This window comes from Dermacentor albipictus, chromosome 7, assembly GCF_038994185.2.
Source record: "Dermacentor albipictus isolate Rhodes 1998 colony chromosome 7, USDA_Dalb.pri_finalv2, whole genome shotgun sequence".
In the NCBI taxonomy this organism is placed as follows: domain Eukaryota; kingdom Metazoa; phylum Arthropoda; class Arachnida; order Ixodida; family Ixodidae; genus Dermacentor; species Dermacentor albipictus.
In genome coordinates, this window is record NC_091827.1 from 48,705,081 (window position 1) to 48,728,840 (window position 23,760).

General features: G+C 46.9%; 1 protein-coding gene and 1 pseudogene across 1 annotated transcript; both read right to left on the reverse strand.

Moving 5' to 3' along the window:
- Window positions 1-385: 385 nt before the first annotated feature.
- Window positions 386-17,497, reverse strand: LOC139047420 (uncharacterized). Its single transcript, XM_070521247.1, has 5 exons — window positions 17,392-17,497; window positions 14,060-14,189; window positions 8,959-9,111; window positions 7,366-7,497; window positions 386-969 (listed from the first exon to the last, which is right to left on the reverse strand). Exons 2-5 carry the CDS (start codon window positions 14,168-14,170, stop codon window positions 826-828), a joined length of 540 nt encoding a protein of 179 aa, XP_070377348.1. The 5' UTR covers window positions 14,171-14,189; window positions 17,392-17,497; the 3' UTR covers window positions 386-825.
- A 2,275-nt stretch (window positions 17,498-19,772) lies between these two features.
- On the reverse strand, window positions 19,773-22,709 carry LOC139047831 (uncharacterized; annotated as a pseudogene).
- Window positions 22,710-23,760: the final 1,051 nt, after the last annotated feature.

Below are 23,760 nucleotides of genomic sequence, written 5' to 3' on the forward strand. Positions count from 1 at the left end.
AGCATCAATAAACTGTTGCCGCGGCAGCACGCCTGATTTTATTTCTTCTCACGAAATTTTGGCCTGCCAAGCACACGGAAGCACGTGGCACTCGTGACGGAAGGGATTCCCATTTAATTGGGGGGTATTCCAGCACACATGGCTGCGCTGAAACTTTGATAGATGCCAGTATACGGAACACTGTTCCTGTTGAGGCTGACTAAGTAGAACATGGGCTCCCGTGTTTAATATGTCACATTAAACATCAAGGTGCTCAAATATACAGAATGCCATTCACCAATCCATTTTTTTTTAAATTTTGTGACACACCGTTTTGCTTACGTAAGTGAAAGGTATTTGAAAAAATGGTCAGCATATGGCTGGAACCTGAGGGAAACAAGACTAATAATGCTTGGACGGCCACCACCGTGGCACAGTTTAACATTCAAATATGCCTATTTGAAGCAACATATATTGGACAACGGCTTTGCCCATTGCAGATAAATTCAGTGTGAATGGGGCAATAGGGAAAAAGAGCACTCCTATTGCATTAAGACAGAGAAAAAGAGGCAAACACACAAACAAAACGAAGCACGCAAGTGTGTTTTTCGGTCGCGGTCCCTCACACAAGCACTTGTCCTTGAGCTTACCTTCACCACAGTTTTTTTTTTTGTTTCACACCACACTACAGCCACTATTGGCTCCAGGCTAAATTACTCAACCCTTAGCCTCAACGACAGGAACCCTTCACTTTACACATTTTTTTTTGCTCGTGCTCTTCGCATGCATTGCAGTTGAAAAAAAAAAGTGCCGTGAATGGCCTCCAAAACGGCCTCACTACGTTGTTTAGGCAGCCTCGATTTCGTCTCTGATAGCTTTGAGTCGTGCGAATTTTTGGGCGTTGCATGTGCCGTCGAAGTCATCCATCTCAACGTTGTACGCTGCAATGCCGGAGTAGTTCTTGGGCAGTACTTCAAGTCTTGACTTAGCCTGCATGGAACGGCACGTGGTTGAAATGATTGGGAGAGAAATATGCCTATTTGGCGAATTCTCGCTGAACAATCAATACTAGCTGAAAATACGGCCAGTTCCTAACGCGCTCCTACTCTGATCGCAGCGTTGCGAAGCGTGGTCTAGGCTAGTGCCAGAGAAGGCATGAAAAAGGTTCAAGTTTAAGCAGCTTATCATTGCAATATATGAGACCAGGAGAAAAGCGTTGGCACTTTCCAGATTTCAACAAATTTACCAGATGATCTAATGGTGCAGTCGCCGTGGTAGGTACCGTGAGAGGAACTGAAGTTAGAGCAACCACGTGACCCGAAATTGTGTGAGGTCTAAGAGCTGGGCTAGTAGGTTTGCATCCATCATGTGTAAAGCAGCGCAGAAGGGAGAAGAACAAATATGGTAGTAGTCTGTCCGTGGCTTCTCGCGCGACTTTTCACATTATGGACCTGAACTCGATTTGGGCAGCAGTCTCCTGCCTAAGGAGAGAGCTAGTGCCTCTGAATGTTCTGAGACGGATATTGGGTGCTCGGATAGAACCAGCAGAACGCATTCCGAACGCTCAAATTCGTCCTGTGAAATGTAACGCGCTTGACGAGCGCGCTACCGGGGCTCGAAATAGACGAACGAAATCGACGTTTGTCATGTGGCAGTTAACAGACATGCATGCTCGTGTTAGGTGGTTGTACATAAAGGGCGTTAAGGCTTAAAGGTACTCTAAATTATTTCCGCTCCGTTTCACAAATGTGCTTTCTACGATGGGTGACGCAGTTTTAGGGCTTGCGGCCACATCACTTGTCTGTCAAACGGCATCTCGAAAACCAGCAATGCTCCCCACTTGATGTGATTTGGACCCAGTAACCACACATAATTTGGATGAAGGAAAGAGAAGTAATTATTTGAGATTATACGTTTTTTTTTGGCCGTTACAAAACTGCGAACCCTTACCCTTCAAGATGACGTTCACGCATTTAACGATGAATCATCATGCCGTATGAAACTGAATTGCTTTCGTAATAGCAGGAGACTGCCCAGTTCCAAAAGAAATAGAACAAGGTTGCCCGCCAATCCATCTGGCACTGGCTGCTCGAATCTGACGTGGAAAGTAAATTTATTTGCGCGGAATATTTTTTTTATAACAGTATACGGTTATCGAGCCCCTTCGGCCACATATGCGACATGGCTCTGCCAATAGATCCTTACTGAGGATGTGTTGCCAACACATCCTTACTGAGGGTGTGATTACTGAGGTTCACCGCACGATGCTCGCATCGGCGGGCACGTAAATTGAACCTGAACAATTTAAGCAGATTGAAGTAGATTTAGGGCACAGGGCTCTAGGAGCAGAACAGCAGCGTGAAAATAGGCGAAAGAAAGCAGTGATTCTGAACGGCTTTAGTCTTCCTAAAGTTTATTCAGCTACTTTATTATTGTTAATCTAAACATGCAACACTTATGCTTTAATTAACCATAAACTTTCTCATAAAGTCCTGAAGTGTCACACTTGTGGGGCGGGCACTGCGCGATCCACAAATCTAAGGCGTGGAAGAAGCGTTGCGAATTTCACGACAAGGCACCAGGATGATTCGGATGCTTGAATATTTTTGCTTCTGAGCACGAGGGTCACCGGTGCGATACCCGCTAGCGGCCGTGCAAGATTTAAGGCGTGAGAGCTACGGTTGTGTGAAAGTTCCGCAGATTGTATGTTTTTTTCTCTGAGTGGGCAGGATATGACGAGTTAACTACGACATGCGTGAAATTTAATCTTACAATGTCGTGACGTGTTGACAGAAGGCTAGAAAATCGAGCCTAGAAATGTTAGAAAAGGTCCTGTGATGTCTGTGACACACAGCAATATGCGCCTTTCCTCAATATAAAGTTAGTATTGTTAATATATTGTTGAGAAAAGGTTCCTATATAAAAAGATGAGTGTGGAGCGGTAATGCGTAATAAGGCTTTGTAGTATAGCAGCTCCTTTTATTCAGGAATCACCGCAAGAGCTTCTGCCACGTCTGTGTTTGCTGAGGGACATTGCAGTCGATAAGGTACTAGTTTTCCATTTTACCGAAACGATGAAAGGAATAGAAAATGCGAAATATTGACGAAAAGGTTTTTAGTGACTGATGCGTTAAGTTTATTATCCTTAGGCCTTAAGCTTAATAACTGAAGCTTTAATAGCTGGGGAGTTAAGGTTAAGTCACGACGAACTACAATTTGCTAAGTACATGAAAAACGCAGAAATACCACACCAAACAAGAGCTGCTAAATTAAATATCATGTATCCTACCGGCTCTATGAATGAAAATCTTGATTTAGTTCTGCACCATTTATCAAAGAACTGGTGAAACTTGGTAAGTTCATTAAATATTTACAAATGCACAGTACAACAAAACCTGCTACCTCAGTTATATAACTGAATTTGTTAGATATTCTTAAGCGAACATCTCATGGTATATTAGTTTGTTCACATATTAATAGAAATTGATACAAGACGCTTACGCAAAAATTTTCAGTATAACCTGGTATGATATAACTGGAATACTTGAAAGCAAAGTATAATATATCTGTTTTCTCTGCTTTAAAAGTCTCAATGACTGAACCTTATGAAATTAAGATTTCTTTATATTGCTGGGTGCGACGGTTTCAAACATGGCGTCCAGCTTTTATCAAATTTTGTTATTTTTATACATGATTAAATGGAAACTGCAGGGCGAGATTAAAGATCTGGTTCCTGCTGCTGTTATATTTAAAATATTCCTTTATATTCAGAGAACACCGTAAAACTCGGTTCAGTGGATGCCGAAAAGCACTGTTTTTCCGTGACAACGCATTCAAATAGGTGTTCTTGCCATGACGCGCCCCAGAGGGGTCCTAAAGCTCCTTTCGGCCTCGGCGAAAAAATAAAGGTCGCCCATAGCGTTCGCAGCACCGAACATCTCAACCAAATTTGGGTGTCGTGTGCGGCCCACGGAGCTAGCAAGCGGAGCACGAAGCTACCCTTTTCCGGATCACTGTCTTTTCAACATAAGCCTTCTCCTCCTTTTTTTTTTCAGGCTACCTCTTGTTACTCTAGGCTCACAGGCAATACAATGTTGAATAGAATCACACGCAACGCAAATATTCCCTTTGGCGGCTGCTATTGGCTATAGGATGACATCAATGACGAAGGGCGCTTGGACCAGTGCACTTCTTTGTAATTTTAATGCGTATATTTGTTGACGGAGTTTAAAAAAGAGGCTTAAGACAAAAGAAATCAGTTTCGAATTTCGGCGGGAACTGCGTACTTCGGAAAGTTCGGCTACCGTACTATCGCTTACTCTCATCTACTAAACATCGGTCGCGCCCGGCTGCGTGGGAATGAAACTTCGGCCGCAGTGCCTATCGGTGACGTAGCCGTCACGTCACCTTAATTTCTGTTTGCTTTGAAAGCTAAACTAGTCTAAAACCACGCGAAACATGATGTCGGACCAGACGTAGGCTTGCCAGCGCGCTCTCACTCCTGGCCGCTCCTGGCTAGATGTCTTGGCAGACTTCGCTTCTTGTCGAGTTATTGCGGAAGTTGCGAAAATTGGACGCCACTATTAACCTTTGGTTCAGCTGGCACAGGACAAAGCTGGTCCGCACCACATGGTTCGACCAGACTGGGGCACACGAGCCCGCTGTTGAGCGTTGTCGTGCACAGAGTTAGCTATAACAGTGGCATGTAGTTGCGTCTGCAGCCTAGCATAAGTACCACGGCCGCCGCGTGGGGTCGCGACGAGTGCCCTAGTTGAGTCGGTGCGGCTCGTTGAGGACAACGGCGTGTTCTAACTGATATCTGCGGGCGACGCGACTCGAGGTCCGAGCGCCAGCATTGACGAAAGGGTCGTCTACCATGTAGGTGTTGCCATCATGGCCGAGGCTCCTTACGTTGGGAGTCCTTTCGACGCGACTCCGTAGTGCGGCATTCATTCCTAAGCCGATGTACAGTCGCGTGCAAATGTTTAGGGTCAAAACGTGCGGCAATTATTGTGTGTGTATTTTCTTTAATTTTCTGCCTCCTGGGCATTCGGGCTGAACTCTAGAGCGCAGGCCTACGTGCACGTGTTTGACTTATACAAACTATTAGGAAAATCCAGGCCGCTGAGCTGGCTTAGAAGAGGTTTAATTTCTTGCGGATACCGTTGTCTCCAAACTATTTCTCGCGACTGTACGCGATGGCGGCATACTCGTACAAGCGAACATGAAGATGAAATTTGTTCGACCATTGGAAATTATGTTAATAACTTATGTTATTGGTTTATGTTATTGATTTAACTTATTGATCATATTACAGATAAGTGGGAAAGGAAATGCGCTACTCATGTCACTCGGTGCGAGAACAGCCGCGGGTAGCTATTTGGTACACAGTTGCACAGCAAAGGGACGAGACAACCTGAACCCAACCGCAAGCTTAGGTTGTAGCCCCTGAGCTTGGCGCGTTGCAGTCGGCAACATGGGAAGTAGTGGCGTCTGTGCGAACATCGAAAATCAAATTGGAACTGCGCGCCATGGTGACAATCCGTTCGCGTGGCGTTGTGGGGACCACCACGCTTTGCCCTAGCCTTCGCAGTTGAAATCATTTGAGAAAGAGCGGGAACACCGCAAGGGGTTCAAAGACGATCTTTGATTGCCTACAACTAAGCTTTTGCCGAATGCAATGAAGTACTTTTTTGCTGCAAAAATATATCTGAAATAGTATCTTTTACCGTAAAACGTAATTCTCAAATTCGATAAAGAATGGTTCAGAGCCCCTTTATTAGATTACTGTAATGAACACCAGTGTCTCGGAACGGAACAAAAAAAAAGAAACAAAACGATACTTTTGACCGGAACAGAAACGCAAGAGAAACGTCATGTATCATTTCGTTCCGGAGCGAGACAGAAGTATTTTTTATCCGTTTCTGGTTCACGGAGCAAGTCGGCAATCGGAAAAAAAAAACCAAAGTTAATCAAAGTTAGCAATAGCGCGTATCTCAGGTAGGGAATGTGCGAGCAAGTGCAGGTCGAGAGCTCTATTCAGCTCAGTCGCTCGGTGCATTACGAGATTTGCATCGCACTGAAGCTCGGGGCTTGCGCGCTGAAGAGCTTATGGTGTCATTTTCTGTGGCTGCAATGCTTTGTTACGTAAGTTTTATTGTTTCTTTCAGCTCGTAAAAGTACCTGTTATAGAAACAGCGGCCTTGCATTTCGGCAAGTACACTCGATGACGCGCAGCTTCTGAGGAGATGCTCAGTGACGTCACTCAAGGCACTGAGCATGATCTTAGAATTCTTAATTCACACATTGACAAAACTACGAGGGCGAGTCATGAGACATCTGCCACTGTTTTTACTAGCCAATACAAAGTACATAAAGGTAACTCCAAATATACCTATTAGTTTACGTACTTTACACTATTTTTCCATGTAGTCCCCACATCCCTTCAGACATGTGTCCTATGGCAGCCGTAAACTTGAGGTGCCCCTGTCGTCAGTCAGCGATGCACGCGGCCTCCTCGAAGGCTCATCGTCATGCAAGTCTTCACGGGTTTTCGCGAACTGACAACACCGCCACCTCACGCTTCCGACAGTGAGACACCTTTCCCCATATATGGGCTGTATTTGCCTGCGGATTTCGATGGGCGTTCGTTCCTTGCTCCAAAGAAAATTAATCACACTTTGTTGCTTGTACGCCGCGGACGTGTGAAGCACAACCGCCATCTTCAACAACTGGCAGCGCCGTGCCGCAGAGCTGCCGGCCGATGAGGACGAGCTGGTCCAAGAAAGGTCAACTGCTGAGAATGGATATGCTGACTTTGCATTTAGAGCTCAAATTTGGCTAAAGATGAAGGGCGGTGGGGAAGACTTCTTAAATCGCCCTATGTGCAACGCTGAGCATCCTTGCTTCGAACATTTTTGCATGCGAACCAAAATCGTTATGAAGCATTAGGGATACGTTTTTTTTCGTTCAGGAGTAGAACCGGAACGGCACATTTAATTTCAGGGCAATGAAAGTGAAACCTGAACGAAAAACTTTTCGTTCAGACACCCTGACGAGCACTCTCCCTAGCTAGACAGGACTCAAGCCGCTCTACGGAACACGTCGTTAAAAGCTTATGGCGAGACTCTTGTCGTTACGTTCTTGACACGCCGCGGTTACTTGAGCACTGTGCCGGTTTTGGTGTTGAGCATGCCGTTGCAAGTTCCATTACCAGAAAGTCGCGCCCATTCTGAATAAAATTTCTGAAAAAGTCTGTTCCAACTGGAAATGCTTTTCTTGACATCGATAAAAACTTATTGAGGACCCTTTTAGCTTGACGGATATTGGGTCATTGGTACAGTAACGAGCGTTATTAGAAGACAACGATGGTACATGGGCGTTCACCTTTTTCTTTATCTGCTTGGTGTCGTCGAAAAAGACCAGGGTATTTTTGTCCCAAGCTTGAACTGTTGCATCGACTTTGTTGAAGACGCCACCCGTGCGTAGTTCACACTCTCCAGCTTCGCACTTGCATACCTGAAAATTCAAGCAAGACAAAATTATATCGACTGAAATACAGGCGACCTTCGAGTAATGGAAGATTTCGTCACTATAGGGGACGTGAGTTCCCGATTAGCAGTTGGCGCCGGGACCTATTGTCTTCTGGTGCTTAGTGACACTGAAGCACCGTTCGTTGCTCAACCACATCGCAAGGCTGGCACCGTCCGCTTGCAGGGCGCATTGACAAGTCATCCCCCACGTGTGCTGATCATCGCAAGGCAGAGCGGAGGGCTCCAACATGGTTATACATGATAAAAAATAGCAGGCTTTAAGTGCACTAATGGCTGCCTCTAACCCACTTGAACAGTCATGTAGTGATGGCCCTTTCAACACGAACTGTGCGCATCAAGTAATGCGACGGCATAGATCATGTCATTTGCTCTGAAGCAGTTTGTTGCCACCAACGGACGTGTTGCTCTGCATAATACGGCCTCCAGTGGCGTTGATTGCGCTTCACGGTGAAATTCGGCCCGCTATCCTGTTTACTCCCACGATAAACAGTAGGAGCCTACCACCGGCGCGCATATGAGAAAAATTGACGCCGCATGGGGGCCATGACGTTTTCGGGGTCCCGTGACCGCTCTCTGCTGCTTACAGTATACGAGATCAGGCGGCGTGCTTGTAAGCAACGCCAGATCTCGGAGGTCGTGTTTAAACACAGCAGCTTTCTCCAGCATCCACTTTTGCCGCTTCATAGGACGAGTAGCACTACTAAGGGGCGGCCTAGTATGCAGCCGAAGTGGTCGCGTGCTGAAAGGGCAACCCGAATAAAGGAACTTACTTCCCTGCCACACATTGCCTCGGCACACACACACTAAGCTTAAAAAGCGAATTTTGATGCATCAGTTTTGTCGCGGTCAACACTGGCGGCTGTTACTGCGTGATATTGCTGCGTGATGTTACTGCTTGATGTTCTCAGAATACTTGGGCTAAAAATACACCACGTGTAATGTACGAGAACATTTATTATGCCATTCATATTACTTGTCACTCTTACGTACTTCTTACTAAATATTCTCTACGTTACTGTAAAGTTGTTTCTTTTGTGCCCATGTGTACTGAAAAGGAAAGATGCATGCAGGAATTTCAGTTGCTGATCCAGTTCGACCCCTGTTGCATTTACGTTCTCTCTTTCTTTCAATCCTATCTTTATGCTATGCAGATAAGGGCTCCGGAGCGCCTAAGTGAAATGCTCTCACTTTTTCACGAGTAAGCCTCCATCGTAATGATGGAAATGGGCAGAGGTTGAAGACCAACTATATCGTCAACTGCTGTAGTGACTGCAAACTTTCCGTTTCCCTTCTCGACTTTCTTTCCTCCACATTCACGAAAATGGTTGCAAACTGATCCGTATTTCCCTGCGATGTATATACAGATCGTATAATACAATAGAATAAGTACATATAGCTGGTATTAATATCGGGACGTTGCACTCACCGATGGGTAGTCCAAGGGGACACTTTTTATAGCGATGCCCACCTGGCCATCCTTGGTCCAATAACCGCGTGCGAACAGACCCAACGAGAGCATCAGATAATGTCCTTTCATGGTAAAGGATTCCAGGGAACTCATATGGCCCGCGACATCCGCCTGTAGGCACAGTGTGAAGATACAATCGCCGAGCGATGCACACATTGAAGTATTGGTCTCATGCGAACTCATAATTTTGCACTCCTTTACCCATCCTGCTATTAACAAAACGCAGATCGAACAGGAGCTTTCTGGAAGGAACACTTTGGAGGTCTGAATGGCATAATTCCATTACATAAAATGGATACATTATGTCGTTATTATTAACAAAGTGGATTAGCGAACGATTTACAGTGCTGATTTGTGATAGAAATTCGCATGGTTAATCTGAGAAATCACTGACAAAGACTCTTATGAAATCATTAAATTTTAGTTATTCAATAGATACTTATGCCATACAATGTGTGCACACAACTGCCAGTGTTTATTTGCTTTCTGTTTCTTTTTCTTTAGTAAAGGTTCCCTGTCTATTAGTTCAAAGGACAAATATGTGTGGTTCTTAAGATTACGTTCGTCGAGTAGTCCAAATTGTAAGAGTCAAGAGGCCTTCGAGGTCAGCAAGGAAAAGACGGGGAGAGAAATACCAAGAAACTTATATTGTAACAGAAGAATAGCGAGCTACTCGAACGCAAGGCGTTAGGTACAGGAGAGCAATGCGAAGCGTCGCTACACAACGTTCGTTCGGGTATTGCACGCTGGGGATTCGTCGTTCTATGAAACTGACGTGACATCACTCGATGAATCGACCCAGCAGACACGGCAGGTCGGCATCTGCTGGGAGACGAGAGCGGAAAGCCTGTCGCTTCCAGGTTACATTGGGCGTTGTCGCGCGACCGGGTCACAAAAATAGGTGGCATTTCGAACGTTGGCGTCCGACCAAGCCAAAGCGTCTTCGCTGCTCTCTTCAGCGGAATCTCCGCTAGGCGATCCCGCAACTGGACAACATGCTCCTTGTTATCAGGTCAAGTGCGTATCTTGTTCTGAATGCGTTAAACGTAGTGAGATAATGTCGGACATGGCGGCAATATAAGAACTCGTAGGGAGAGAGTCCTAATTTGATGTGGAGCATCCGGATATGCGAACAGGATATGGTTAAGGTATATCTGTGACGGCGCATTGGCTGCTATTGGCATATATTTCACAGAACATTCGTTTCTGCACCCCATTGAAACGATGTACGAGGCCATTGTACAGACTCTAAAAACAAAGAGAGTTCCGGAAACTCCCTTCGATGAGGTATCTTCTGGTCCCACATTTCACTCCCTTTTCGTGAGTAGATCGAGTACCCTTGAGAGAGAGTAGAATAAGTCCCCAGACAGAGTTTTAAAACTCCACCACAAGGGAGTGCCAGTACTCTTCCGTAGAGTGCTAATACTTTCCCTATAAGGGTAATATCACTCACCCAGGCAAAGTGGTTCTACTACTCCCCACCAAGTGTTCCTACTCAAGGCGGTGGTGCCGGCGTCTGCGGTTGGCACGCTTTTCCTTACTTAGCTTGCGGTGGCTCGTCAAAAATCGTGGCGGCATGCAATGGAAGCCTAAGAATGACGCTGAAACGTAACCTCAGCAAAAAAGATTTGGCAGAAAGAGGTCGTCAACAAGTCGAAAGTGCTCGAGAACGTTACACGGCCAAGCAAAAACTTTTATTATACACGATTAAACCCGTGCTATCCGGCAGGTTCGAGTGGCCAGAGCCTGAGCGATGGGCGGCAGCCATGTTTTATTCCTTTCCTAACGGGGCAACTTGCGGCTATACAGAAGAAAATTCGGTTTCGTTCGGCATATTAATGCATCTTTATTACCTACACATCACTTTGCCGCGTAAGGTTTTGCGGTTTTGCGACGTCGCATTATAGGCAGGTGAGCTTTTATCCAATAGCAGACGGTCGATGGCGAAAAGAGGTCGAATCGGAAAAAAAAACAATTAGTCATTCGTTCGATCAAATCATGCATATCCAGGGTGTACACGTCATATCAGATGGGGAGCTATCACGGTTTTCGTGAAGTCGTGTAACAGACAGGTAAAGCGGGAGTGGTCCAAGAAAGCTTTTGACCAATCGTGGAGGGCTGATGGCAGAATTGGAATAGAAAAGTTTCGAATAGTTTTACGTTATAGAGCGCTTATTTCAGCAGCGTTCCGTGTACAGTAGACTGCCAAACTGAATAAAACGCGCGCTAAGCACGCTTCGCATAGGCTCGGAATCATGGGCTGCTAAACACACCATTTCATGCGTTCCCTCACCTGAAGTCTTAATGAACATACGATGGTTCTGGCACCGTTTGTTATATTCAGAATCTCTTGCTTGTAGCAGCAAGTGATAAAATTACATGCAGTTAGTGCGACGACTGACTGTTTCGATTGAGGTCGAGAGACGCAGCGTATTTGCCTAGTCCGTTGTCAATCGCGTTGGATAAACATTGCGATGACTTCCTGGCGATAGCATGTGATACTGCATACGGAGAATGTGCACGTAAGTTACAATGCACTTACCGTCGAGAATTTAATGTTATATCTGACGAACGACGAATGACGGTCCTGTTTGTTTTCGCGGCGACGTGAGATGGCTGACACAAGGCCTTCCTTGGATGGGCTTCTTAGCTGCTCGCTAGACGCATCACTTTGCTCGGGTGCTGTGCTGTTCCACGATGTTGTGCGCGCGCGCGGTGAGGCGACTCGGAGTGAAAAAGTAGAGCGCTGGCTCCACTTCCGATTGCACTGTGGCTGCCTGTTCTCTTTGAAGGAAAACAGGTTTGCTCTTTGCTCAGCGTGCCTCAGTGATACATCACTATGTTCGGGGCCAGCCTCCTACAGTTGAAGCAGGAACTTAGGCTACGTTATGTTCTCTATTGCCCCAATAGTAGAACGGGTATTCTACTCTCTCTCAGAAGGGCGGAGTGAAAAGAACAATTCATTTTCCTTTACCCAGGGAGCGAACAATGTACTTCAGTCCACTCGACAGTTTGAGAGAGTCAAACAATGCTTTGAAGAGTAAATCGGTCCCTTTAAAGCTGCGATACTCTCCCTAGATTTTGATGTGTATTATTTTGATGTGATATGGGTTTGTAGTTATCTAGTCGAAGGATAGTAAAGGGTTTGTCCGTGCCATTATTTTGAATTATATGTCAGGCTCCCATGGCTTGAAATATCGTCGAGGGAAGCCAACCCTAGAAAGCATACGTAGTAGCGCCCCTGCCATTGCTTCTATTCTTATTGCTGGCAAAGCCACGGCATCAGCATACTGTTTAGCAAATCGACCATGTCAGAATATCTTTGTTCTCACTCTAGGAACGAGGCACACACATATTTTCTTGATGGCTGTGTATTAGTCCATGGTCTTAGTAGGTGGACTAAGAAGGTGGACTTGGTGCTCTGAATCGGTGCCCATCATTTGGTCATGTTGGTATTGACGATGCCATTGTGGTCACTATGGCATACTCTGATTGGCTCAGACCGAACCTGAGCAATATTCTTTGCCAGAGTGAGATCTATGCAAGGCCGTTGGTGTGTGGTTGGAGTCGCACAATTTGTGTGGCAGTCTAAGCCAAATTGTTGGAGCATAAATTGTGGAAGCCACTTCCTTTCCGGCCTCGAGATAACGAGGTTTAAGCCGCCGCCTACGACAATCGGCGAGGTGGCGTGTTCCCTAATCCAAGCAAAGAGCGACGACACGAATATCTCGATGTGGCATTCGGTTGCACGCGGCGATATATATACAAAGTGCATGCCACGATCCCGTCCGTTGTCCGCACGGCATACACATCGGCACATCTGGCGACACTGTCCTGAGGTGGTTAGGGGAGGTTGCAATGTCGCACACCCAAATTGTCTGTCCAGAAAGTACCTTTTGAATTTAGGGTGTGCTCATTTGAAGTTGCGCAATATGTCCGCGTGGTAAACCCGTCTTTCTGATGCGTTCTCCGCCTCACGACGTTGGGCGCCTCGCCTGACTTGCGGCTTGATAAACATGTATTGCCTACATGACGAGTCTGGCGATCTTGAACATGGTGCCTACTGATAACTAATTTACTAAACATGAATATGCAAGTGATGAGACAAATAAGGTTTTGCGTGGAATGAAGCGGTTTCTCTTCAACTTAGAGGCCGCATTTTTTCTTACACACGTGTAAATTTCTCGGAAGGTTAGCCACTTAGAGGTTCATTGTAAAAGTGTTGTAAGGAGACTTAAGAGATCTGGAAGCAGCGGTGGGGATTAGAGACGTGACCGGGACAGCAGATGCTATTCCAGTTAGCAATAACAGGAAAAAATTAACGAAATTAGGCAGTACACCTAGTGGATGTGACCGTTAACCGACGGTCTATTACAGATTTAGAATAGGTATCAAGGAAAGGGAAGTGTAGTGGGCGACGGTAACAAATTTGGTATTGCAATGAGGAAATTCACAGGTATAAAATTGTGTCAAGTGGCAGACGACGGAGGGAAGTGGACATTGCTAGGAGATGGCTTCATCTCGTAGGAAACGTAAGTGTGGCGATAAAAATCACGATGATGTTGATGACTATAACGAATCGAGTCACCATGCAGGAATTCAACACCAACTTTAGCTCTCTCTTATGCGTGCATATTATTTCACGCTATAACCAGAGCCATTTCATACTTTTGTACTGGCTACAAAACTTCACCACACTGTAGCAGAGCTTCATACGGTGCCAACAATCACCGCGCAGTGGCGCCACCGGTTCACAGGTGAGACTGAGCGAGCGGCACAGGCACTTGCCATGCGAGACAGCCTCTGGCACAACACAGCTGCTGCAATATGGCGAATACCAAATCGGCGTTGTGTTGGCCTATTGTAACCTCTCATAAATCCATCTCCCAAACAAACAATCGCCAAACAATGCACTATACTGGCGATAGTAGCCTCCTCATTTGCAGTGGCGTCTCTAGCGGCGGATTTTGTCCCTGTTTGTGGCCAGTAAAACAGTATCGCCACTGCAATAGCAGTGCCGACACTTTGGCTGATTATGGGAAAGCGAACGCAGACTCACCAACGTGATCATGCCGCCCTTTTTGACGTCTGCATTGTCGGGGTTAGGCCCCATGGTGAGGAGCTGGGCTTGGTTGGATGACCTCTCACTGTGCACTTGGATGATGAGCATCGTGATTTCCGGGAAATCGCTGTTGGAAAAGAACAATTATAATTGTCTTAATCGTGCAGGCATATACGGCTGCATTCTGTCCGTCTTTGACTGTTTGGCGCTGTTCAATCATGTATCAAAAGCCAACCATTGTGCCAATTTCGCAATATAAAAGAACACCGTCATAACGAAACTAGAATACATGGAATACATGTACATGGGAAAGCAGCGCTTGTTCAAGGCTAAATTCACGGATAAGGACCAAGCTTTTTATTGCTTTTCTACAGTGGTGAGGCGTTCCTTACCAGCAACCTGCATGTGTATTGAGTTTTCCCAGTCTTACGGATTTCCGCATATATGGCTCGCTCATGTGATTGCTGTGGTACGTTTACTCGGGCGCAAGAACACCGTTTTACTGCAGCCGTAGTTGCCGTAGGAACAGCAATACAGTTAGAGCAATACCAAATCAACTCAGAATAATAGAGTGCCATTTTCCCGCTGTATCTTTATTATTTTAGAGTGGTAAGTCTAGTAAGAAAGAAGAAAAAAGGCACAAATATAGTTTTCGAACTTCGTGAGGAATTGAGTTAATGTCCCCGTCAAAGATTCTAATGCATACTTTCGTGCAATTTGGCCTTTCTGGCTCAATAATAGCATTTGAAGCTCAACTGGGAAGTTGATCGTTTGCCTTTTTGAAATGCGGTGAGGTTCCTTTTTTACACATAAAACATTGAACTATGCCACAGCAGAAGACTTCATTGTCAATGAGCTAGTGCGAGATGTGCAGAACGTAATCACTACCTTTTTTTTTTAGGCTTATCAAGTCTCTTTTGATGGTACAGCCGGCTTCTTTTTCTGGCACTGTAGAAGTGAGCCGCTGTAACGTAAAACTATTCGAAACTTTTTTATTCCATTTCTGCTATCAGCCATCCGCGATTGGTCAAAAACTTTTTTGTACCACCCCCACTTCACCTGTCTGTCACGCGACGTCACGAAAACCGCGAAACCTCCCCATTTGATATGATGTCTACACGCTGATTATGCCTGATTTGACCGAAAAGAGAAAAACAGTTATTTCTGCCCCCGGCTATTGGTCAAAAGTTTTCGGAGAGCACCCACTTCTCCTGCCTGTCACGCGATGGCACAAAACCGCGAAAACTTACCATGCCAAAGTGACGTGTACGCATTAAAGATGCATTAATATGCTGAACAAAACTGAAATTTCTTCTCAATAGCCGCACGCTGCCCCGTTCCAAAAGGAATAGAAGATGGCTGCCACCGATTGCTCCGGCGCTGGCTACTCGTACCTGCCGGAGAGCATGGGTTTATTTGCGCATAATAATCTTCTTGCGTGGCCGTGTAACGTTTTGGAGCACTTTCAGCACGTTTACGACCTCATTCTACCAACTCTTCTTTGCTGAGGATTCGTTTTAGCGTGATTCTTAAGCTTCCGTTGCATGCCGCCGCGATTTTTGACCAGCCACCGCAAGCTATGTTAGGGAAAGCGGAACAATCGCAGACGCCGGCACCACCCTCATCATCTGGTTATCGATTTTCAGTGTACTGGTTCTGCCCCATCGAATCCCTCTCCATTTAAAAGTTCACCTTCCCTCTTGTCAGCCAATTAGATACGACAAGTCGCTCGGTGTAGGCAATGTTATTCGTTTTTCAAGTAAACAATAGTGACCTCCTATGAACGAGGAGAGCGTTTGATTGGTCTGTTCAGACAACCCTGCGGGTGACCGCCCGGTGCTTGCGTCGGTGGTTACACAAATTTGATGTCGGGAGATTGGAATAAAAATATATTGGAATAGTTTTACGTTATAGGGCCCCTAGTCTACAGTAAGAGTGCTGAAATTGTTTTTGTCTTCAGTGCCCTTTGAAACCCGTCAATCGTATGCCGATAGCGTTGATGGGCTAGCTGGTACCTATACAGTGACTAAAATTGCGCTTGTCCGTGCTCTTACTTGTAGGTAGTTTTGTCACGCAGTTTGTGCCAACGTGTATTTCAGGTTGCTTTATATTAGTCTGGCGGATTTTTTTCCTAATATCTCCTGCCAGAAATACCGCCACGCTCTACTCCTAGAGCGGGTTTTCTCGAAGTATGCGGAAGTTACCTTTAGGAAATGTTGAAATACAAAGTAGAATTATTTGCAAAATTTGGTGTAGTCATCTTTCTTACTATATTTACTTTAGCTCACTTAACGCAGTTCACGAACAGGGGCCGTTGGGTTAGAAGATCATGCCTTCTAAGACAGAACCCCCAGGATGACGAAGTTTCCCAAGTTTTGCGAAAAGCTACGTACTCAGCAATTAAGATGTGATACCAGGAGCATGCTGCGGGTAGAGGGGGGGGGGGGGGGGAGTTGCGCTACCCATGAGTTCTGGGAGGACCGAGCTTGTGCCTTACGTTATGCTACGAAAGTGCGAGCCTTTGGAACGCTGTGTGATAAATGTTGGCTCCCCAGCGTCCAACCAGCGCTCCCCGAAGCGAAAAAAAAGCTGGCCACGTCCGAGTACCCCGTTTGAATCGTTCAGCACTACACAACGGTGCCGTATTAAAATTTGACCTGGGCGGCATAAGAGTGCGCTCTGTACTTAAGAGCAACACGATTCAATTTTACTTCATCTTTGATGGCGCATATCTAGAAGCTAATTGGAGGTTCATGTCGCGGAAATGTACAACTTGACAGGTAAATCCCCACCCCCACATATCTATTTTGCGTTGTTGTTACGCTGCTGCTATGCTAGAAGACGTCGGTTGCTTCCCAGTTTGGAATTGAATTCTGGGGTTCTACGCGCCAAAAGCACAATTTGATAATCAGGCACGCCGTAGTGTGGCTCTCCGGATCAATTTTGATCACCGGAAGACTTTATTTGTTGAGGATTTCATGTTCGCCCTTGCAAGGTTCTGTTCTTGCAGTTCCACTTGCTTGAAATGATATATCAAGTGGCCCCATTTTCCCAATAAGATCTTGCTCCCCTCCTCTACTCCCATCACTTCAGCCCACGTTGGCACGGATGGTCAACAGTGCTCAATCAAAAGATGCATTCGCCAACGTCGATGAGAAATGGACTAATCGAAACACTGGCTCCAACGCCACCCATCTCTTGTTCGTTTCCTGATGACAAATTTAAAGTCTCCTTCTGGCTGTGAAGCTGTGTCTTGTAACGTAAACACACATTTAGAATAGCTCACACTGAAATACCCAAGGAAATGTACAGCTAGTGCCACCACTTACGTTGTTGCCGACTTCGCTGCATTTATCAGGGAGGATCCATCACTGGCGTTAAAAATTCCCAAGAAGCAATGATGCTCTTCCTTTCTTCCTTGGAACACTTCTCCAATAAGCTGCAAAGTTCACTCTGCGTTAGTTGAGACTGCTATAACATCAAGCACGCGCGCACCTGCGAAAGCCCATGTCCTGGTGTGACCCATCGTAGAAAAATAAGTGCCTTCAAATCTTTTTTCTTTCAACACGGACGCGATTATGTAATATATTATAGCCCCACATATCACCATCGTCACCAGCCTGTCTTTATCACTATGGCCTTTCCCAGTGATATCGAATCACCGTTTTTTCGCGCTAGCTGATTCTAGCTTGCGCCTGCAAATTTCCCAATTTCCTCACCCACCTACATTGATGCCGTCTTCAAGTGTTATTCCCTTCCCTTGGTAGCCATTCTGTAACGGTAATCGTCGGCTGGTTATCTGTACAACACATTAGTTGCCTGCGCAACTACATTTTTTTCTCCTAATGTCAAGTAGAATATTGGCTATCCACGTGTGCTCTCTCATATACAACTCTCTCTTCCTTTCTCTTAACCTTGCACTTGTAATGAAGAAAGGAGGAGAATGGCATACCGATCATCACCTTCGAACGCCGGTCTCGTGCCCTCTGTTCTCCTACCGCAGGTTCATTGCAGCCCCTTCCATGCCCAGAACGCCCATTCGACCGCGTTGGAATTGACCTTTATGGACCTTTACCTTTGACCACGGCCGGAAACCGATGGGCTATCATTGCTGTCGACCACCTTACACGATACGCCGAAACCGCTGCTCTTCCCACGGTGACAGCACAGGACGTCGCCTCTTTCATCCTGAGGCGTTTTGTGCTTCGGCATGGTCCTCCTCGCGAACTCCTCAGTGACCGTGGCCGCGTATTTCTCTCCGATGCAATTCAAGCACTTCTCCACCAGTGCAAAATTGTACATCGGACGTGTACTGCCTACCACCCTCAGACGAACGGTCTCACTGAGCGGTTTAATCGGACTCTGGGCGACATGCTTGCGACACATGTTGCATCTGATCAATCAAACTGGGACCTGGTTCTCCCATTTGCGACATACGCGTATAACACCGCTACGCAAGTCACAACCGGGTTTTCCCCCTTCTTCCTTTTGTACGGTCGCCAGCCAACGCACACTATCGACACGTTGCTGCCATACGCACCAGATACCTCAGAGTGCACGCCCGTGTCAGCAGCGGCCCGTTACGCTGAAGACTGCCGACAACTAGCCAAGCGCTTTACTTCAGCCGACCAACAACGCCAGAAAAACGCCCGCGATGATGATCACTCTCCGGCCGCAACATTCGCTCCTGGAGCACTTGTGTGGCTGCTTGTACCACCCTGCGCCCCTGGCTTGTCGTCCAAACTGCTCCCAAATTATCATGGTCCCTACCGCATCGTCGAGCGTACTTCCCCCGTAAACTATGTCATTGAGCCTCTTACGCTGCAAGGCGACCGTCGTCGACGTGGACGTGATGTTGTTCACGTAAACCGCCTCAAGCCGTACTTCGACCCTCTTGTACCCACCTGTTAGATCGCCAGGATGGCTCCACCTTTCTCGACGGGGGCAATTGTAATGAAGAAAGGAGGAGAATGGCATACCGATCATCATCAAGAACAGAGGGCACGAGACCGGCGTTCGAAGACCACCATCTTGCTCTCCGCGCTCACTGTTCCGAGCTACCGCCCGTTTGTTGGACTCGTCCAATAAACCTCTTTACACACTTAACATTTATCGTTCCATAGCGCTTTGCTCGGTCTTGTTCCGAGCTTTTTTGTTAGCCACGAAATTTTGGCTCCATATGTTGGCATCGGCAGAATCCAACGACTGTACACTTTTCTTTTCATGGACAGTAGTAAGCTCCATAATATGGTTTGGTAATGCATGGCGTATGCAATACAAGCAATTTTTATTTTTCACTTACTTCTTTCGAATATGAAGGGTCACTTATATTTAATTGACTAACACAAACGTATGCCTGCATAGTCTACTGGCACACTGGCGACGATGAATTGTTGTTCGTATGCCTGGCTATTGAACATACCCATTTCTTCTGCGTAATATCCATCAAGCCTACTCTTACACATTCTTGATTAAGGTCCTCAGTCATTTTTTTACAATCCATCGCCAGTTGTGATGAAGAAAGCGACATAATCCGCTAAAACAAGGTTTCGAGATATTCGTTTTTGAATCTCACTACTAAGCCTTCCTAGTCAAATAGCTTCCATAGACCAGGTTATGATGTATACAGTGAAACATAAGCAGGGTCATGTCATCAGTGATTTGAATGAAATAGTAAAAGCAGCAGACAATTTTGTACGGTCCTCTAGAGTAGCGGGAGGAGCCACGCAACTCTTATTGGAAGTTGTGATGAACGGAATACACAGGCTCACTCATTCTATAACTACCATTCAAGATAGAGGAATGAATGAATGAAACCACCTTTATTTCACATTAAAATGCGCCGAAGACGCTGCGGTGGAAAGGGAAGAGTGTTATTGCAAAAGGGGAAGGGTAAGGCCGCCTCCGTTTTATTAACGAACGTCCTGGAGGCAGCTAAGTGGGGGCCGCATGTCGCTTGTAGCTGTCGCGGAGCCCATCGCCGAAGGGTGGTGCCGCCGGGTCCTGTAGGAACAACAGCAGTGCTCGCCAGAGCTCGATGGCATGGTCCGGAGACGTGGTATCCGGGCAAGCCCAACTCCGGAGAGAAGAAGGCCAGGGTCCCCGCTGTATGGTGGCCAGGGCACGAAGCCTTGGTGGGATGTAGAGGGGGCACTCCCAACAAAGGTGCTTGAGATCAGCACGACATGTGCACATGGAACAGAACCCACTTACAGTTGATGGTATGCCACCTCTGTGGAAGCGGTTCGAGAAGTGAGGAGTAAGGAGGGTGCCTGTCTGAATTCTCCGAAGCAAGACTAACTCTCGCCGTGTGAATACCTTCGGTGGAAGCGACGGTATACAGAGTGGATTGCCCACTGCTGTGAGGTAGGCGGCACGTCGTTGTTTGGTCGCGTGCTTGTCTGCTATCGGGTCTGCTACCTCAGGTGTGGTAGCTAGGAGAGGATAAGGAGTATCGGAGGCTCTGCCTAGCGCGGTAGAGAGATGAGCGCGCGCCAGTCTGTGAGCCTTCTCGTTTCCGGGGATACCGCAGTGCGCAGGGACCCAGTGGTTGGTAACATCGCGACCGCATTCGTGGAGCAGACGTGCCTGGTGCCGGATCTTCTGCAGTATGGGATCTCTGTAAATAACATTAGCAAATGCCCGATGGGCAGCCTGGGAGTCTGTGTACACATGATAGTGAACAGGTTCAGTTTGAGACGAAGGTGCGAGGGCCCACTCCAAATAATCTAGGATGGCCATTAGCTCAGCGCGAGTGCTGGACATTGCTTCTGGTGATAAATGATGGCGGCGGTTCTGATTTTTATTTGTCTGGGCGTACCACGCAGTGGCATTACAGGTGTTACTAGCGTCGTCTGCAGGCAGTGCAGCGTCCGTGTATACTATGCGTTCAGTCAATGGAAGTGAACTCGTAGCTTTAGCATGCCTGTTGGCATATGCAAGGCGCCGCATTCGCTGAGTAGGGTCCATATTGAAAGGAAGCGGCTTGCCATCGGTGAGAGCCGTGATTTCCCACGGCGGCGTGTTGTTGGGCATAATGGGCATTTTGTGGACGTCATACCCGAGTAACATGAATGTGTGTCGCCCGGCATTTGTGGCGCGAAGTCTCGTCTCTTGTGTATAAATGTGCATGTCTACGAGCTCGAACAGGTTATTGAGTTTGCCACAACTTTTAAGCGCTTCGAGGCATGTGTACCTTGGGAGTCCAGTTACAATGCATTTGGCTTCATTAAGTAACCGGTCGAGCCCGTGCTTCTGTGTGCGGTTGACTGGATGATATGGCAGCCCGTACATGATACGGGAGACAAGAAAAGCTTGACCGAACTGCCGCATTTCACGTTGGTTTACCCCACGGCTGCGGGTAGAGATTCTGCGTAAAGCGTGCAGCATTTGTTTGCTGGTCTTCGTAACGCGTTGGAACCAAGTGTTCGTTGTGGAGTTCTTGTCCAGGTGCATACCGAGTATTCGGATAGTAGATTTCCGTGTGTTAGGTTGGTCACCGATGTACAGTTCAAAAGACTGCTTTTCTTCCTGCTTTCTAAAGGTGGACCTGCAACCATGAATGATGACAAACTCTGTTTTGTCTGGGGCAGTGCGTAAACCCGTTTCCGTGGCGTAGGCGTGAATTATGTCGAGAGCTCGTTGTAAGACGTCCTCCTGCTCCCCGATGCACCCTTGATGACGTGTTTCTGGCCCGGTACGTCGGCAAGGCGCTTTGGTAGCTGGTGCATAGCTATATTAAACAGTATCGGTGAAATAACCGAGCCCTGGGGGACGTCTACGTGGTTGGTTCATAAGGCACTGGCGTCGTGACCAACTTCTACTTGGTAACTTCGCTCTTCAAGGAAACCCGCTATAAAGTTGTACATCGTCCCTCTGATGCCAAGGGCACGTGCTTTGATCACGATAGTGTTATGTGGGATGGCATCAAATGCCTTGCGTATATCCACTGCGACAACGGCTCATGGGAGCACGGAATTAGAGTCGAGGACGTCCTGTTTGAGGCCGGCTACCACATCCTGTTTTGATAGCCCACGACAAACTCCATACAGCATAGGAGCCAAAAGGTTGCGATATTCAAGGTACCACCTCAAGCGTGTGTTGACCATGCTCTCCACTACTTTACAGACACACGAGGTCAAAGAGATCGGATCGATAACGTATGTGGTGGCTTACCAGGCTTTGGAATGGGCTTGACCACCGAAAACGTCCAAGTGCAGGGCAGTATCCCGGTATCCCAGACTCGATTAAATTCTTCGAGAAGAGCGTGCTTGTGCTCAAGGGGCAGATTGCGTAGATGAGCTTTGTCCACCTAATCGACCCCTGGAGCACTACGTACTTTAGCACGCAGCAAGGCGTGCTCCAGCTCGATAATGGTGAAGGGACTGTTAAGTGGTTCACTATCTTCAGAATGTGCATCCTTCTGGTATGTGGTGTCTGTGGGGCGAGACGTCTGCGGGAAAAGCACTTCAGAAGCCTGTTCCGCAAGTTACTGAGCGCTTATGCCTTCGCGGAGGGCCACATGAGCCGTGCCGTTGTTGGTCTTGCGCTGGCCGAGAAAAGAGTGCAGGATGGCCCAAACCTTGAACGTATGAGTGTGTCCATTGATGGATTCGCAAATTTCCATCCAGAGGTCTGACGCCAGCATAGTCGTATATTCTTCGATCAAACGCCGTATTTTGCGCAACCGTGCTTTTTGGTGAGCAGTGCGACCAGGCCATCTGTAGTGAGCGAGAATTCGGTGTCTTCTGTTCCATAAGGTGAGCAGATGTCTATCAGGCTATGGGTGGTCAGAGGGAACCCGTAAGTGTTTGGTAGCTCTTCGCTACGCCACGCATAGCTGTGATACCAGATGGTCAAGATACAAGACCAAGATACAAGATAGAGGGGCATTCATGGACATGTCCCTAGGAAAAGTGGCAAGAGAAGATGAATTAAGAGTCCATCTATACAAATATGGAGAAGATATTGGGATGGGTCGCCAAATAGATGAAAAGAAAAGGCCATGTGGAACACCGCTAGCACTAACAAGGTGACCGAGAAGTGTGATGTGAGGTCGAGCGAAACGACAACTGGCTGAGTCGACTTGCAGCGCAGCGCGGTGAAATACTACAAGAATTGCCGGCAGGTGGGTCAGGTGATCCTTTAAAGCAGGTAAAAAACAATCACGTCAGCTAGATAAAACAGATAAGTGGGCCACTTATAGCCCTTTAGGAGAGAATTAATCATCCGCTCCAATGTTGCAGGGGATTACACAATCGAAAACGCCCAACCTTGAACTGGCAATGTTCATCCGATGTGACGAACGCTCTCTTCTCGCGCTCCAATGCCTCAACGTTAACCTGCCAGTATCCGGAGCACCAGTCGGTGGAGGAAAAACACGCTGCTCCGTGCAGGCAGTCGAAGGTGTCATCCATTCGATTCAGTGCATATAGATCCTTGTGTGAGATGTTTTTCAAGGGTTGGTATTTCTTTCTTTTCTTTCTTAGTTTTGCTTAGTTTTTGTTTAGTAGTAAACACAAATGCCCTAGCCGCTGTCTCTTTTTGGTCAGCACCACAGGGGACGCGAACGGATTGGAGGGGAATGTTCGATAACGACTTTTGTGAGCACTTTGTCGACTTCGTCTTGGATTACAAGACGTTTGGCGAGACACACACAATAGGCATGGAGGCGGATAGGGCTCGCGTCACCTTTGTTG